At 38.8% G+C, this 17820-nt stretch overlaps 1 protein-coding gene across 1 annotated transcript in view; it reads left to right on the top strand.

The window, feature by feature from the left end:
* LOC126469699 (apolipophorins) overlaps positions 1-17820 on the top strand; it is a 738135-nt gene that overhangs the window by 615026 nt on the left and 105289 nt on the right. The window contains exon 61 of the mRNA XM_050096873.1: positions 14447-14558. Coding sequence (XP_049952830.1) covers positions 14447-14558 — 112 coding nt within the window. The remainder of the gene's footprint in view (positions 1-14446; positions 14559-17820) is intronic.

Below are 17820 nucleotides of genomic sequence, written 5' to 3'. Positions count from 1 at the left end.
GTAAATAAAACTTAATGGGGTCATTGTGGGGGTGTTGTGAGGGTGACATGGTATTAGAAGGTGGAAAGTGTAACATGAGGTTGAAATGAAAATGAAAATAACTGGAGAAAGTAACTGGAGATCTGTTGTGAAAAAAGGCGAAAAAGTGTTGGATAAAGCTGGGCTATGTTGATCCTGTGGTGAACTTGGTTTGGTAGACAACCATGTGCATAAAGATTACGTGGTTGTGTTGCCGCCAAAACACGTTAAAGGATGGAGAGATTCAGGAAAATTTCGAAAAAACGGCGTGTAAATGTATTAAAAAGAGTGGTTTTGTGGTGGCAGATTATGAAAATGAGGCTAACAATTGTCTGGCGAAGAAATAATGACGTTAAAACCTATGGGAAGCGGCTAAAAATTATCAGTGATGTGGGAAAAACGGAAATGGAAATAAAGCGAAAGTTATCAGAACTTGACGAAATGGTTGTTTAATAGGTGAAAGGAACTGTTTGTGGACTAGAAACGGTGGATTTTATAGTAGTGGTAGTGTTGAAAGCGGAATTTTTTTTTTTTGTTATGGTTATGAAGTGGGTGACGTATTATTGAGTATATATAGGCGGGATAAAATTGTATAGTAGATTATGGTAAAAAGGAGAAGGTGAATACAAAGTGAAACTACTGGCAAAAACAAAAAGAGAAAATAAGACGACAGAAAAGGTTTCGAAATGCAACAGTGACAATAACAAACGTAATTGTTGGGTTCAAATTAATGATATGAATTAATAGAGGGAAACATTCCACAAAGGAAAAAACCCACCAACAAGCAACAGTACCTCCATTATGACAGCTGCCACCCATTCCACATCAAACGCTCCCTTCCCTACAGCCTAGGTCTTCGTGGCAAACGAATCTTCTCCAGTCCGGAATCCCTGAACCATTGCACCAACAACCTGACAACAGCTTTTGCATCCCTAAACTACCCTCCCGACCTGGTACAGAAGAAAATAACCAGAGCCACTTCCTCATCCTCTCAAACCCAGAACCTCCCACAGAAGAAACACGAAAGTGCCCCACTTGTGACAGGATACTTTCCGGATCAGACTCTGAATGTGGCTCTCCAGCAGGGATACGACTTCCTCAAATCCTGCCCTGAAATGAGATCCATCCCTCATGAAATCCTCCCCACTCCACCAAGAGTGTCTTTCCGCCATCCACCTAACCTTCGTAACCTGTTAGTTCATCCCTATGAAATCCCCAAACCACCTTCCCTACCCTCTGGCTCCTACCCTTGTAACCGCCCCTGGTGTAAAACCTGTCCCATGCACTCTCTCACCACCACCTACTCCAGTCCTGTAACCCGGAAGGTGTGCACGATCAAAGGCACCCACATGATTTACCAACTGACCTGCCTACACTGTGACGCATTCTATGTGGGAATGACCAGCAACAAACTGTCCATTCACATGAATGGACACAAGCAGACAGTGTTTGTTGGTAATGAGGATCACCCTGTGGCTAAACATGCCTTGGTGCACGGCCAGCACATCTTGGCACAGTGTTACACCGTCCGGGTTATCTGGATACTTCCCACTAACACCAACCTATCTGAACTCCGGAGATGGGAACTTGCTCTTCAATATATCCTCTCTTCCCGTTATCCACCAGGCCTCAATCTCCGCTAATTTCAAGTTGCCGCCACTCATACCTCACCTGTCATTCAACAACATCTTTGCCTCTACACTTCCGCCTCGACTGACATCTCTGCCCAAACTCTTTGTCTTTAAATATGTCTGCTTGTGTCTGTATATGTGTGGATGGATATGTGTGTGTGTGTGTGCGAGTGTATACCCGTCCTTTTTTCCCCCTAAGGTAAGTCTTTCCGCTCCCGGGATTGGAATGACTCCTTACCCTCTCCCTTAAAACCCACATCCTTTCGTCTTTCCCTCTCCTTCCCTCTTTCCTGATGAGGCAACAGTTTGTTGTGAAAGCTTGAATTTTGTATGTATGTTTGTGTTTGTTTGTGTGTTTATCGACGTGCCAGCACTTTCTTTTGGTAAGTCACATCATCTTCGTTTTTGTGCTGGCCATGGTGGTGGTGGTAGCTTGCACTTGGTTGGGACTTGTTTGGTGGGGTCTTCAGTCAGCACTCCACCTTCACCATTCTTTGTATTCCATTTCCAATGTGGAGAATTTTCAGCACTGGAGTCCATTGTGCAGAATTTTTATCCTCATATATCATTTTGTTGTTGGTTTCAAGGCAATGTTCAGGAATGGCTGTCAGAGGTAGTTGTGCCATTAGTGTTCCATGTACCTTTCTCTAACTCTGTGAATGGTTTGTGTGGCATATGCATTCCCACACTCGCACAGTATATCATACACTCCAGATTTCCAGAGTACCAGGTCATCCCTTACTGCCCCTGAAAGGGATATGGCCTTTGCCAATGGGTAGTTTGGTATACACATTTGATACTTTGTCATCGTAAAATTCTACCAATTTTTCCAGATAATGATTCCTGCATATGGAATGTAGGTTATCTTTTTTTGGGTGTTCTTCATTCGGTGTTGGGTGTGATGTGGTCTTTTGCTTGAAGGTGTGATTGAACTTGGTGGAAAAAGCCATGTGCATTCTCTAAGTGATGATTCTGACATTGTCTTCCTCCCACTGGATTAGGGGAACATAACTGTCTTACTAGGTGCAGAATACAAAGAGTAAATGTACAAATTCCTACAAGATGATGATGATGACAGATCCAATTAGCCAGCTGCAGTACAGACACCTGAATTTCTCTTCCTTTATAGAAGAGACAGCAAAGAAACTTCAGCCATGTGTTTTTCTTGAACAGATCTCTGAGATGGTTCAGTTCCAGTTTCAGGCTTTCTTCATCAGAGTCCACTCAAACTCTGTGGACAAGGATGTTAACACTCCTTTCATTTATGATGGGTGAAGACAGCTGCATGTGTTAAGTTACTGGTCTGTGTGTGTTCTCTTCTGGTAGATGATGTGTCCCAGTGTTCCATCTGATTTTCTTCATACCAAAATATCCAAGAATGGCAGCTGATCATGGGGAATTAAATTTGGTTGTGGACAGCATTCAGGTGTTGCAAGCCTATGAGGCCAAAAGATGAATGTATCATCAATATATCTGTGAAAGAATGTTGGTTTTAGTGGTGCTGACGCTAGTGCCTTGTCTTCAAAGTCTTCTACACACATATTGGCCACTACAGGTGACAGAGGGCTACCCACAGGCACACCCTCAGTCTGTTCATAGCAATGTCTGTCAAAAAGAAAATATGTGAATGTGAGCACAAAATTGAAAAGGTTGATGAATGAGGGCTCAAATTTCTTTTCAATAAGTTCCAGCAGCTCATTGAGTGAAACTCTGGTGAAAAGTGAATCAATATCAAAACTGACCATGAGATCTGAACTGGCCAATCTGGGTTTTTGTAGGTTTTCCATGAACATGCTGAGTTCTTGATGTAGTGTTCACATTTGCCAACCAACTGTCTCAAACTAACATAAAGAGTTTCACTAGTTTTTACATTGGCACTCCCATTGTACTCATTATTGGTCTCAGAGGTGTGCCCTCTTTTTGTACCTTTGGAAGCCCATAGAAGCTAGATGGTGCAGCAGCACATGGCTGAAATTTCTTTGCTGTCTCTTCTATAAAGGAAGAGAGGTTCAGGTGTCTGTACTACAGCTGGCTAGTTGGATCTGTCATCATCACCATCTTGTAGGAATTTGTACATTTACTCTTTGTATTCTGCACCTAGCAAGATGGTTATGTTCCCCTTATCCACTGGGAGGAATACAATATCAGGATCATCACTTAGAGAATGCACATGCCTTTTTCCCATCTGGAGATGTTATGCACTGCTGGTGAGAGCATGGCACATTTCCCACTGTATCTCCCACCATATCATGTGGTGGAGTGAGGCAACTTGTTTCATTCTGCTGGTGATTTCTGCAACAGGTAGTGCTGCTGTTGTTGGGGAAAAGTTTAAGCCTTTCTGAAGGATAGACAAAGCTCTGCCTTTGATGGTTTTCACTGTAGAATTCATGATGGTTTGTCTAGTCTTTCATCTGGCTCTTTTGATGTTTTTTGATTGAATTTTCAAGACTGTTTCATAGATGCAGTTCTTTGTACCTGCTCTGCTTGCACCCAGGACGAACAGCCCACACACTCCTAGGTAATGGGGGAGAGCAAAGACTCAAATTCTGGATGTAGGGCAAAGAGTTTGCATCCTATAGAGTCAAGTTGATGGCATGTGTCTCTGATCTGTTTGCACACTGGAGTCAGGTTGGTTCTTCTGGTAATTTGGTTTGCTGCTGTCTTAATATAATGTATGATCTTGACAAAGGTTTGCACAATGCAGATGTCACAAAGTGCATTCAGCAGACATTGTTTCTTATTTCAGAGCTTATCAAGCTTCTTGACTTGCTGTAGTGGTCTCTCCCTTGAGCAGAAACTAATCTGTGTTTGTAGGGTTTTCCCAGCAACTATGCTGCTTGAAAGGATCAAATACACATGATACCAGGATGCAAGCTCTTTGCCCTACATCTAAAATTGGCATCTTCTCTGCAGATAAGGGGAACATAACCATCTTACCAACACAAAGAGAAAATATACAAACTCCTAGACAACAAGGCTTACAAGATGATGACAACAGATCAAACCAAACTGATGCAGTGCAAGGCAATTGAACTTCTCTGAAGTACCTTTATAGAAGAGACAGTGAAGAAACTTCAGCCAGGTACTGCACCACCACCTAGTTTCTATGGGCTTCCAAAGGTACACAAAGTGAGCACACCTCTGAGACCAATGGTAAGTACAACAGGAGTGCCAATGTACCAGCTTGAGCCCATTGGCTGGTGAATGTGATCACCACATCAAAAACTCAGCTCAATTCATGGAACATCTATAGAAATTCAAACTGCCCAACTCAGGATATCATGATCAGTTACGATGTTGTCATTTTTCACCAGACTTTCACTCAGTGAGTCGCAGGAACTTACTTAAAATAAGCTCATGTCCACATATTTTCTTTTTGATGGACATTACAATGAACAGACTGATGGCATGCCTATTGGTAGTCCTCTTTCACCTGTGGTGGCCAATTTCTCCATTGAAGACTTTGAGGACAAGGCACTAGACTCAGCACCACTAAAACCAATAGTCTTGTACAGATATGTTGATGATACATTCATCATCTGGCCTCAGGAGCTAGATGAGCTTCATGTTTTCTTGCAACACCTGAATTCTATCCACAACCAAATGTAATTCCCCCTGGAGGGGGAGTAAAATGGTGAGCTGCCATTCTTGGATGTTCTTGTATGGAGAAACCAGACAGAGCACAGGAATATAGCATCTGTGAGAACACCACACAGACCAGTACCTTCACACCTCTAGCTGTCATCACCAATCACAAAGGGAAGAATTGCTAAATATGCTGGCCCTCAGAGCTCATGTCATCTCGGATGGAGAAAGCCTAGAACTGGAACTGGACTACTTCAAGAACACATTTCAAAAAAACAGCTATAGCAATGACAAAATTTGACATGTCTTCAAACAAAAGACCATACCACAGTCAACACCAACTGAAAACGATAGCATACATTCCATATGCAGGCAATGCATTGGGAAAAATCAGTAGAGTTTTATGACAACAAAATATCAAATGTGTATACTGCCCACTGGCAAAGACCAAATTCCTTTCAGGGACAGTAAAAAATGACCTGGTACTCTGCAAATCTGGAGTGTGTTACATACCATCCCACTGCAAGAGTGAGTATGTTGGACAAATCACACATGCAATTGGAGAAATGTGCATGGAACACAAATGACACACCAGACTTCGGCAGCCCACAAAATCAGAAATTGCTGAACATTGCATGAAACCAACCACGAAATGAAATATGAAGATACAAATATCCTGCACAACACATCCCACTATTTGGACTGGTTTTCGTCTTAGTCAGGCATGGGCTCCAGCACTGAAAATTCTCCATACACAGCAGAAATGGAACACTGAGCATGGTGAAGGCAGATTGCAAACTGAGAACTGCCACTCGGCTCCCGATTGTGAGCTACCACCACTACCATGCCCAGCACATCATGTGGGCCATACATGGAGTCAGAGCAGGGGAGAGACTACTGGTATGGTCCAGGATATCAGTTAGCAAGTGTAAATGGATGATGATGGCATGTTAAACCGTCAAAATTAAGTTCTACAATGATCTATCATTCTGGCTGCATGCCGAAGAGACTTTCAAGCAGCATATATGCCAGGAAAACTTATGAAAACATCCTGTGACCACTTACATTATTTTCACAATTGGAATGAAATGCAGAATCATGTCTTTGAAAATGTAAATGTTCTACAGGGACCCAAATAATTTACCGTCTTTGAGGATGTTTTTGTATGCAGAGAGGTAGATTTTACGGTATAAAGGAGTGTGACTATATCTACAAAGATAAAGGTAGAATAAATTAAGACTATGTTTCTGGGAAACTGAGTAGTGGCAAGCATGGCAATTCAGTTGTCAATAAGGAAGAAGGTAATGTAGTGTAGATAACATTAGAAGAAACAGAGATGAGTAATGGTGATGATAGAATTGTAGGTCTCTATTCACTTGTACCAGTTTATATTAATAAAATACAAAAATGTCTCCTTCATGTTGTGTGTGTGTGTGGGGGGGCACATGGTCACCCAAGCAAGCTCACTGTGGTTATTGGTATCAAAGCAGTACCTCTTTTAGGTACCATGTTTTGAAAGAAGTCAAAATAATAGAAGAGCTCCAAAAATGCATAAGAATGCACAGTAAAGTAAGGTTAGTTTATTTCATCAAAATGTTTGAGGATTGAGCAATATGGTAGAAGAGCTTCTGGTCTGTTTGGAAAATTTAGAGTGCTCTGAAAAGATAGACATCCTGTGCCTATCTGAGCACAACATATCCACAACTTTAGAGGAGTTACATATAAAAGATTACACTCTGGTAAAGTCCAAAAACATTGTGACAAACAGATTTTGTAGTGATCAGCACATAGAAGTGTGTGCTTGTGAATTAATACTAAAAATAGTTCACTTTTAACTGTAACTGTATATACATCTCCATTGCATAATTATAAACTGTTTGTTAGGAATTTGTATCTCTTACTAAGCTATCTGTCAGAAGGCAACAAGCAGTCTATTGTCTGTGGTGACTTAAGTGTAGATTTTCTAAAGGATTCTGATAGGAAAAATCTTCTGAAAACCTTATATGGATCCTACAATTTCATTTCAGTTATTAACTTCCCAACACTGTAGGACCAAGTTGATAATGTTTTCTAAGGTGAAGCTCAAACCAATGAAACAACTGTTTACCCAGTAACAAATACTCTCTCTGATCATGATGCACAGTTAGTTAGGATAAATAAGATAGTGCCTTAAAGTATTGACTCTCCTACATGGAAATCAGTTAGAATAATTAATTACTCATAAACAAATGTTTTTAAGACTAGTTTACAAAAAATCATCTGGGATAAAATTTATAAGGGCTGTTGTAAATTATGAATCACAGGTAGCAAATATACGAGGGTTATTCCAAAAGTAAGGTCCGGTTATAAAAAAGAAATCAAAACTAAAATGTTTTTTCAAAACAATTGTTTTATTTACATTCCTTACACCTTTATCTATTTTTCTACATAACTTCCATACTTATTTAAACATTTGTCACATCGTTCAACAAGCTTTTGAATGCCCATGTTATAGAAATCGGCCGCCTGTGACGATAACCAGTCCTTAACTGCTTCTTTCACTTCATCATCTGTGTCGAAGCGCTTGCCGCCGAGAAACTCCTTTAAGTAACGGAACAGGTGGAAATCACTTGGCGCCAGGTCCGGACTGGAAGGAGGATGGTCCATCTGTTCCCATCCAAATTTCTTGATCAGAGCTTGCGTTTCATTTGCAGTGTGGGGACTGGCATTGTCATGCAACAACAAGATTCCAGACGACAAAAGACCACGTCGCTTATTCTGGATTGCACGTCGAAGTTTAGTCAGGGTAGCGCAGTAGGCGGCTTTATTAATCGTTGTTCCTCTCTCCATAAAGTCGACTAACAATACTCCACGTCTATCCTAGAACACAGTCGCCATAACCTTACGTGTTGAGATTGTCTGCTTTGCCTTGACCTTGACTGGCGATGACGTGTGACGCCATTGCATTGACTGACGTTTAGACTCTGGAGTGATGTGAGAAACCCATGTCTCATCCCCTGTGACAACATTGTCTAAAAGACTGTCACCTTCCTTATGATATCGCTCCAAAAAATCAAGAGCAAAAGCCATTCTTTTCATTCGTTGGGGCTCAGTAAGCAGCCTGGGAACCCAACGGGCACACAATTTGTGAAACTTCAAATGTTCAGACACAATTCTGTACAAAGTTGTTCTACTCACATTCGGAAAATGCATGTCTACGTCTGTAATAGTGAATCGGCGATCTTCACGAATTTTTTTGTCAACCGCATTGACCAAATCGTCTGAAATCAATGATGGTCGGCCACACCGTGGTTCATCGTGCACATTATCCCGTCCTTCATTAAAAGCTCGCACCCACTTGCGCACTTTACTGTCGCTCATTATGTTAGGACCGTACACTTCAGTAATCTGCCGATGGATTTCCGCCGCTGAATTGTTTCTTGCAGACAAAAACCGTATCACTGCCCTTACTTCACAATCGGCGGGCTGATCAATTGTCTTAAACATTGTAAAGTGACACTGTGAACTACACTCAGCAACAGTAACAAAGCGAATGGCGGCGTTTGACGCGCAAGGCTTGCCGGGAGTCGGCGCGCATGCGTGTTTTGTCATTGGCGCCAAATTTCAATAGTTACGGCGAATCGGACCTTACTTTTGGAATAACCCTCGTATTTAATAATCATTTCTTTAATATAGTAGAAAACAGGGACAAACAGTTCAAGAGAAAAATCACAGAAATATGCTGAAATAGCAACTCTCATAAAATGCAATCATATGAATATGTGACCAACTTCTCATTCTGAAATTAAGAAAATACTCATTCTCTAACAAATACTCATCTGCTTTTGATACTGTTTCCAGTAGAGTACTAAAGATTTGTTCCCATACAATAAGCCCTGTCTTATCTGAAATATGTGATACATCACTAACTTGAGGCATTTTTCCAGAAAAACTGAAATATGCCATTGTTGAACTTCTCTTTAAGAAAAGTAATAGGATAGATATCAATGACTACTAACCTGTTTCACTGCTGACATTGTTTTCCAAAAATTTTGAGAAGGTACTGTATCCTAAAACAGTATCTCACCTGAGCAACAGTAATATCCTCAGCAAATCACAGTTTGAATTTCAGAAGAGTTCCTCTACTGAGAATGATATTTAGTTATTCACTCACCAGATTTTACAAGCATTAAATAACAAACTACCACTGGTACTTATAAATAGTATTGGTACAAATGAAAGTATTCTATAACTTTGAAAGGGATTCTTAACTATATAAAAATAATTATTGGCAAAAAACTCCATCAAGGCTTGTTTCAAAGGAATTTCCATTAAAGGACTTTAAATTCTTTGGAAGTTACATTTAAAATTTTATCTTATTGTAAGAGGGGATGCTGTCTGTACCTTTTATGTTACCCTCGCTGCATAATCAGAGTAATGTTGTAAATATATACAGCTCTATTTAGACTGTTCTACTTTTTTGTATTTTGAGAATTGTTAAAAAGCTTATGTATGAGTGCTCTTTGTACATGTGTGGCAGCAGCCCACCCACATACTTCAGTTCCATATGTGAGGTATGCGTACAGTGGAACATACTAGATCATAGTCATGTGCTCATAATTGAGAACTTGTTACATTGTTCTTATTGCAGAAATTGATTATCTTAATTTGTGACAAGGAAGATCAATGTTTTGTTCCCAAGAGAGGTAGCTGTCTAACATTACACCAAGGAAGGCAGTTGTATCATCCAGTTTTATTTCCATACCATCATGAGAGTCAACATTCTACTGCAATCCATCTGGTTGGTGGTTTCATTGAAATTTAAACTTGTGCAGTTATTTTGGAAGTAACATTTCAAGCCAAGTAAGACACCAGAACAATTAAAGGTCAGATAATTATTGTTGGGTTTGTCATTATAATTCAGTATATTGCTATTGTGCACTGTGTGTGCCATATCAACAATAGGATGAACAATAAAGAATGCAAAATTGACCCTTGGGGCACACCACACTTTATTCTAGTTGGACTGGTGCTGTACTTTGTAATAATATTACTGATTCTGTGTGTGACAGCTTACAACCCTACATCTGTCTTGCAAGTACTATTAAAGAGACTTAATTGCTATTCGTCAGACACCATATGTTTCCAGTTTATCAACTAACACCTCATGAGATACTGAGTCAAATGCATGTGATACATCTAGTAAGAACCATGTCACCCTTTCTTTCTCATCTATTTTCATTGATAGTGTTTGCACCAGATTGGCTAAGCAAGATGACACTGGGTTGCCTTCCTTAATACATCTTTCATTAAACATTCATTGAATCAGTGAACCAGAACAGTACCGAGTGAGCATTCACATCTTTTAGAGATTAATGCAAAAATTTCATTGTGTCCAATAGAGACTTCATTCTCAGTATCAATTGTATGTGTTTCATAAATATACACAGTTTTTTTTACATTAATAGGAGCTCTATAATTACCTTAACCAGCATTCTCACTTAAGTTACCTGCATTAATAAAACAGGGAATTAAAAGCATTATTGAACATGCAAAGTTCTAAAATGTTTACACTGTCACTCCTTACTTGGATACTGCTGATGCTACACTTTGGTTTTCTGTTAAGTCTCTCATTTACAGAGTTGCATACTGATTTGCTAATGTTACTTGAGTTAGTAACTTTTTGGTTTAAAATTTTCTTATGTGTATATTCAAGGCTTGTTTATAGACTTTCTGAGAAGGTTGGCAGTTATCTCTTCCAGATGTCCATGGGAACACTGTAGGTTTTTTTATAATGATAAACATTTTCTCCTTCACTATTTCTGCACAATGTACAATATCCCATGTCAAAGACTGAAATAAGGCCTTTAAGTTCTCTAAAGATTTTTAATTTGCATGTCTGTTTTTCCTTTTCTCATGCATACTTCATTAATTGTGTTTATTCAGTATTTCAGTGGTCTGCTGAAGGTGATTAGAGAGGTGGAGGTTTATTATATCAACTCTACAGTCAATTAAATTGGTGTAAACATGATTTTTCATAAGTGTCTTTAGGCCCATCAATTCTGTTTGCCAAATTATAACTAAATAGAATATCATTTTACTTGCCATGATGTCTAGTGTACTTTAACAAATCTACACTTACAGGGAAAAAATTTCAACATCGGGAAGCAGTTGTGTCACATAATTAAAAGTTGGTAGGTATGTTTCTACATCTGAAAAATGATGTCTACTTAAGTTTCTCATCATTCGCATAAGAGTGGGACTAGCAGCACCACTACAAGAATGCAAATCAGGTTGGCTTTAAATACATGCTGTACCAACTGTGAGCATTAGTTACCTTTGAGATTGGACATGGTGGGTTGGTGTTAGTCAAGAATGCCTGTAAGTCAACAAAGACACTCACTGGGTTTCAATGAGGTTGTGCAATATACTGGATGCTTCTTCTGCAATATTGGAGAAAGGCTTGGCAGGGATGTAGCCACTCTACATGATTGCTGGCAGTGGTGGTCACGAGAATGTACAGTCACAAGAAGGCCGGGCTCCAGATGGCCCCATGGCACTATTGAGAGGGAAGGCCATCATGTTCAGTGTTTGGCTCTGACACATTGTATTGCATCTGCAGCAGCAATTTGAGCAGCATCTGGCACCACAATGACACAACAAACTGTTACAAATTGGTTTCTTCAAGGACAGCTCCAAGCCAGATGGCCTGCAGTGTGCATTCCACTGACCGCGAACCACTGCCATTTTTGACTTCAGTGGTGTCAGGTGAGAGCTCATTGCAGGACAGGATGGAGGTCTATTATGTTTTCTGATGAAAGGTGGTTCTGCCTCAGTGTCAGTGATGGCTGTGTGTTGGTTAGAAGAAGGCCAGCTGAGGGCTTGCAACCATCCTGTCTGCATGCTACACTCACTGGACCTACACCTGGAGTTGTGGTCATTGGCACAATTTCGTATGATAGCAGAAACACTCTGGTGGTTATCCCATGCATGCTGGCTTCAAATTTGTTTGTTAGTCTGGTGATCCAACCTGTTGTGCTGTCATTCATGAACAGGTGGTGCTTTCCAACAAAATAATGCTCACCCACATACCGATTTTGTAACCCAACATGCTATACAGAGTGTCGACGTATTGCCTTGGACTGCTCGATCACCAGATGTGTCTCCAATCAAACACATACAGGACATCATTGGACAACAACTCCAGCATCATCCATAAACAGCATTAACCATCCCTGTATTGACCAACCAAGTGCAACAGGCCCATCCCATCCCACAAACTGACATCTGACACCTGTAAAACACAATGCATGCACCAGAATGAGGTTTTCACTCTGCAGCGAAGTGTGTGCTGATATGAAACTCCCTGGCAGATTAAAACTGTGTGCCGGATGGAGACTCAAACTCAGGAACTTTGCAAAGGTCCCGAGTTTGAGTCTCGGTCTGGCACACAGTTTTAATCCGCCAGGAAGTTTTACAATGCATGCACGTTTGCATGCTTGCATTCAACATTCTGATGAATACACCAGTTACTAATATACCAACATTTCACATTTGCAATTGTGTATCTCATGCTTACAGTAACCTGTGATCTTGCAGTGTCAATCACATAAATATGTTACCTAGACAAATGTATTCCCAAAATTTCATTACTCTATATTAATTATTTTTGGTGTTGCTTTTTTTCCATCAGTGTATCCCTAGTTAGTGTTCTTATATTTGCCACATATAATGTTAATTTTTTTAAATTTTTTGCTATGCTTTTAGGAGGATTATACAGCCCTATAACAATTAGGTGCATTTTCTGTACCACTAGCTTTATTGATGGAATTTCAGATGTCATTTCGACACTTCATTTGCTGATGGAATCCAGTTTTGGGAACAGTATATGGCATGCCCTGACTTTTGTGCTCTGATTGACTGAAATTACTTGACAGAGTGACAGTTGTAATAAAAAAATTGTTTGACAAACAAATGTTCTGCAAGAAGGATCTGACCTGGTTTTCCTCAATCAGTGTTTGCTATAATTGTATGCACTTTTTGCTTAGATACTGAATATTTTGATGTAGCACTTTGAAACCTGTTTTGGTTTATTGTTTCTTCAGACATTCCCCCCATCACAATTTTATTGTGATGTGTAAGTCTCAGATGCTGTGGAATTGTGGACTTCCTCATATATAGTCTTTCAGATATCCATATATATTTTACTTAAAAGCTGCAAATACCATACTGAAAGTTGCACAAAAAACATGACCCCCAACAAGCACATTAATCACAGAAATTAGAAAATGCATATATTTGTGAACCTCACAAAAAGGAAAAAAAGGGTAGATGCATTTTTCCATTAGTTCTGTAAGATAAAGTGTAATCGTGTCTGTGGCACGTGGAGGATCAGCTAAATATCGTGTTCCAGTCAACCTACTGACCTTCCCGAGACTATTGTGCACATAGTGTCTAGTTTAGTAATTTCTATTTTCCTATGTAGTCACTGCTACAGTCCCATTAGTGGGTGATGGGTAGTAGAAATATGAGATAGTTCCATTTGGAGAACTTAATCTTTCTGTGGTGGCCATTAAGTAGAACTGTAAGTTCTTTCATTGGAGAATTGCATTAGTGTTTCAAGCACCAGACTATTCTACTAGACAGTTGTCCACTGTCAATGCCATGAAGTGTAAAGGGACTTTTGAGTGTTTTCATTTTGTAAAATGGTTTCCACTATTGTTTACCTGTTCTGAAAGACACCTTATGCATGTATATTTCAGTAATGATGCATCAGTTCATAAATTAATGTCTGAACTCCTTCTGAACTTATCTGTTATAATATCTGGTTACTTTTCAACTTGAAAAACTGTGGGTCAGTGGTACAGTGCTAGTCTATAGATAGAAATGTCTCAGGCTATATCAGTCCAAGAATTTTTATCTACCACTTTTCAGTTTTTTCACCTCTGGCAAGGTTTGTTAATGTGAAAAATTCTGAGTTACACTGTGGTTTGGAATCCATGTTAAACTGTAGGCCCCCTTATAATTGGCTGTGTAAATCAATTCAGAGGTTGGCGAAAGGCACTAGTATACCAACTCTAACAGCACCATGCCTGGTTAAGCATTGTGGTTTTTAACAAGTCTTCAGGATATTTACTTGGAGGAAAGTTTTAAAAATGTAATTAAATGCATCACAATTTACAAATGCAGTTTTGCAATGATATTAACTAATCTTTTATAATCTGCTCCTACAGATATCGAGAGGCAAAAACAAAATTTATCTTTGAGCCTGAAAATGGTGACGTGGAATTAGAACAAAAGCTTCCAATGTCTTGGCATGCCTTTAATGAAACCCCAAGGTTTGAGGTAAGTATAGGTTTACACATTCTAGGGCTTTTTACAAGCCATTATTCACACTAATTTTTACTTGGATTTTGTGTATACTAGTATCACTAATAAGACTGTATTTCACCAGGAATTTCATTAACATGAAATACTTTCTTTGGTTTCAAAAGGATATTATTACTATTAAAAACTGTTATTACAAATATGTATAACATTAGACGTTGGGATTCATCACTATTTAGGTATCTAAATATTTTAACTATTCCCTGTATAAATATTGTAAGGAAAGTTCTGGTAGAACTTAAATAATTTAGTGATAAAGGAAACAACTTACTAAATAGTGGTAATGTTGAGTTGTGTACAGGCATACATAAAAGAATGAATCTTCACCAGCCATCGGATGAATAATTTTTTGAGCTAGGACACACACACACACACACACACACACACACAAAAACAGAGGTATGTAAATGTGTACAGCTACTTTATGTCAGGTGAATACACTACCTCAAAAAGATTAATGCAAAAACTGTTGAAGTTTTATTCTGTCACGTGTGCCTATCGAAGACTCAACTATTCCATGTACTTGTATTTATGAACTGTTTATCTTCATACAGAACAATCCAGAATTATTTGTAGGAAACTATTTTCACAACACATATGATAGAAACAAAGTTAATTTAATGTTACCATATTATAGATTAAAACTGTACTCTTAGACTCTACAGTAAATGGCTACGAAAGTTTATAATAAATTAAAATTAAAAGACTTTCACAATTAGGTTTGCTGAAAGGAAAATTAGATGCTATCCTTGTGCAAAGTATCATTATTAAAACACAGAACTTTTAAATAATAATAATAAACCTTTACTTGTAGAGTAAAGTGATAAACATATTTGATTATCTTCTGGGAAAAAAAATTAGATGGCATCCTTGTACAAAAATGTTAAGCGTTAAAACACGCGATTTTTAAATGGCAGTAAAACTTTCTTTTGAGAATAGTGTAATATACTTGTACTGATTGTTGCAAATTAATTTATGGTTTTGTGATGCTTTCTTTGTATCTCATTTACATTATTTATAAATAAAGGAGACTACTCACTGAATATTAGAAGTGCTGAGTCAGTGACAGGCACACACGATAGAGAAAGATTGCTTTCGTTTGTGTAAGGTGTCTGTTCTTTTGGACATGTCCAAAAGAACGGACTCGACACAAATATAAATATAAGCACCTTGATGACAATCAATAATCATTCACCATTCACTGCAGATTTACTCTTCACCTGAACTCCTGCAGGAGTCAGAGTGAGGCTGTGAAGAATGCGGGTAATGGACAGGGGACACTATGCCTGTAATTTGTGAAACGCTGGGAATATCGGTTGGACAGAAAGTGTGCTTTAGTAGCCAAAGTTGTTAAGGTGACCGCTTGCATACAGTGGGAAATCCGGATTTTAGTCCTGGTGCACCACAAATTTTCACCGGTGACCATTGAATTTTTTTCAATGCCTGATTACATCTAAGATCGGAATTTCAATTTTGTCAGAAAGAAAACTTGCTAGCTTTCAGGATAAATCCTTTCTGTAGCTAGAGTACACACACACACACACACACACACACACACACACACACACACACACACACACACACACGCACGCACACAGAGCTGTTCCTCTACATAGTGCCGGCTGGACACACAGTGTCATGTGTGTTTGTGTATGTACTCTAGCTCTGGACAAGATTTTTCTGAAAGCTAGCAAATTTTGTTTCTCTTTTGTGTGTACCTGTATATGATTGTAATGCTTTGACTATTCAGTGTGTGGTCTCCTTTCTCCTCGATACGAACAGGCCTTGGGAGGCCCAATGGTACCAACCATCCACCGTATCATCCTCAGCTGATAGGCATCATTGGATGCAAATCTGGAAGGGCATGTTGTCAGCACACTGTTGTCCCAGCCATTGTCACTTTTTACAGCCAGAGCTGCTACTTCTCAATCAAGTAACTCATCAGTTGGCCCATCAGGGTTGAGTACATCCTGCTTTCCAACAGAGCTTGGCAGACCCGAATGGACACCCATTCTAGTGTAAGCCAAAGCCTGACAGTGATCTGACAGGAGCTGGTGTTAGCACTGCAGCAAGGCCACTGGTGGTCTCCTTTACTCATAAACAATTTACATTCTTTCAGAACTTTGCCACTAAATTTACCTTATTTATATTACATACATTGACTAGTCTCCTGTACATTAAATCTGGGTCTTATATATTTATGTAATGAAAGAATAAAGTTCTGATTTTGATATTGTGTTTCTGTATTAGTTTATGATGCATCCTTTGTTGAGAATAATTGATTTATAACAATATGTCTGCATTTAAGATTTTAATGCCTGTGCTGAAGTTATATTTACTACAATTAACAGTAGTGTTTGTTAGTAGAATATCACATTATTTAATGATAGCTCTCTCTGGTAACAAAAATTTGATTTGTATGGCTAGTGAAATTTTCCTCTGTGACATCGGATACAAAAACATTGCTCATAAAGCAGTTTATCTACATCCAGAATTCAAAGTGAAATTCTATGTTCTGACAACAAAATCTTTTTTATGTTCTCTCAGTGGATATAGGCATTGAAACTGGAAGCTATACACACTGAGTAACCACTAATACTACCTTCTATCAAGTTACTGGAATCATATTATCTGTTACTGTACCTTTCTTAAGTGCAAACATTCATTTATCCTGATACAAACTGTCATGCCATTATTCATAAGCTGCATTGATGCAACCAAGAAGCGTAAATATGTACCTCTGTGAGAAAAGTTTCTGTCACCATTAATGCATAGAAGAGTAAACTACTACCATAATGAATACTATCTAATATAGAAATATGGCAAAACTTATTTGAAATCTTGGTATTACTGAGCAGTAACCCAGTTTTGTTAACAACTTTATGACACTTCTCATATTTTTAAGGCCTTCATCCATACTTGTCACTGCATATTTCCCAAAGTATGTACATTCATAAATTGGTCTTATTTCTTATTTTTTTATTTTCTGAATTTATGAGTAGCAAAAGATTAAAATTGTGAATATACAGTTTATTCATGAAAAGGCTCTTACTGATTCTGTAGTCACATATTATGAAATTCTTTCAGATCCATCACAAGTAATCTTCATTCTTGATCTATTGGTTTAGTACACAGACAAACCTAGGAGTGTAATTTAGACAGACCCCTACAGGCATGTAAGTGAATGTCAACTGATTTCCAATCTATACCGTGCAAACAC

The sequence above is a fragment of the Schistocerca serialis genome, chromosome 3 (genome assembly GCF_023864345.2).
Source record: "Schistocerca serialis cubense isolate TAMUIC-IGC-003099 chromosome 3, iqSchSeri2.2, whole genome shotgun sequence".
In the NCBI taxonomy this organism is placed as follows: domain Eukaryota; kingdom Metazoa; phylum Arthropoda; class Insecta; order Orthoptera; family Acrididae; genus Schistocerca; species Schistocerca serialis.
Note: the sequence above shows the minus strand (reverse complement) of the source record. Positions and strands in the feature narration are given on the sequence as shown.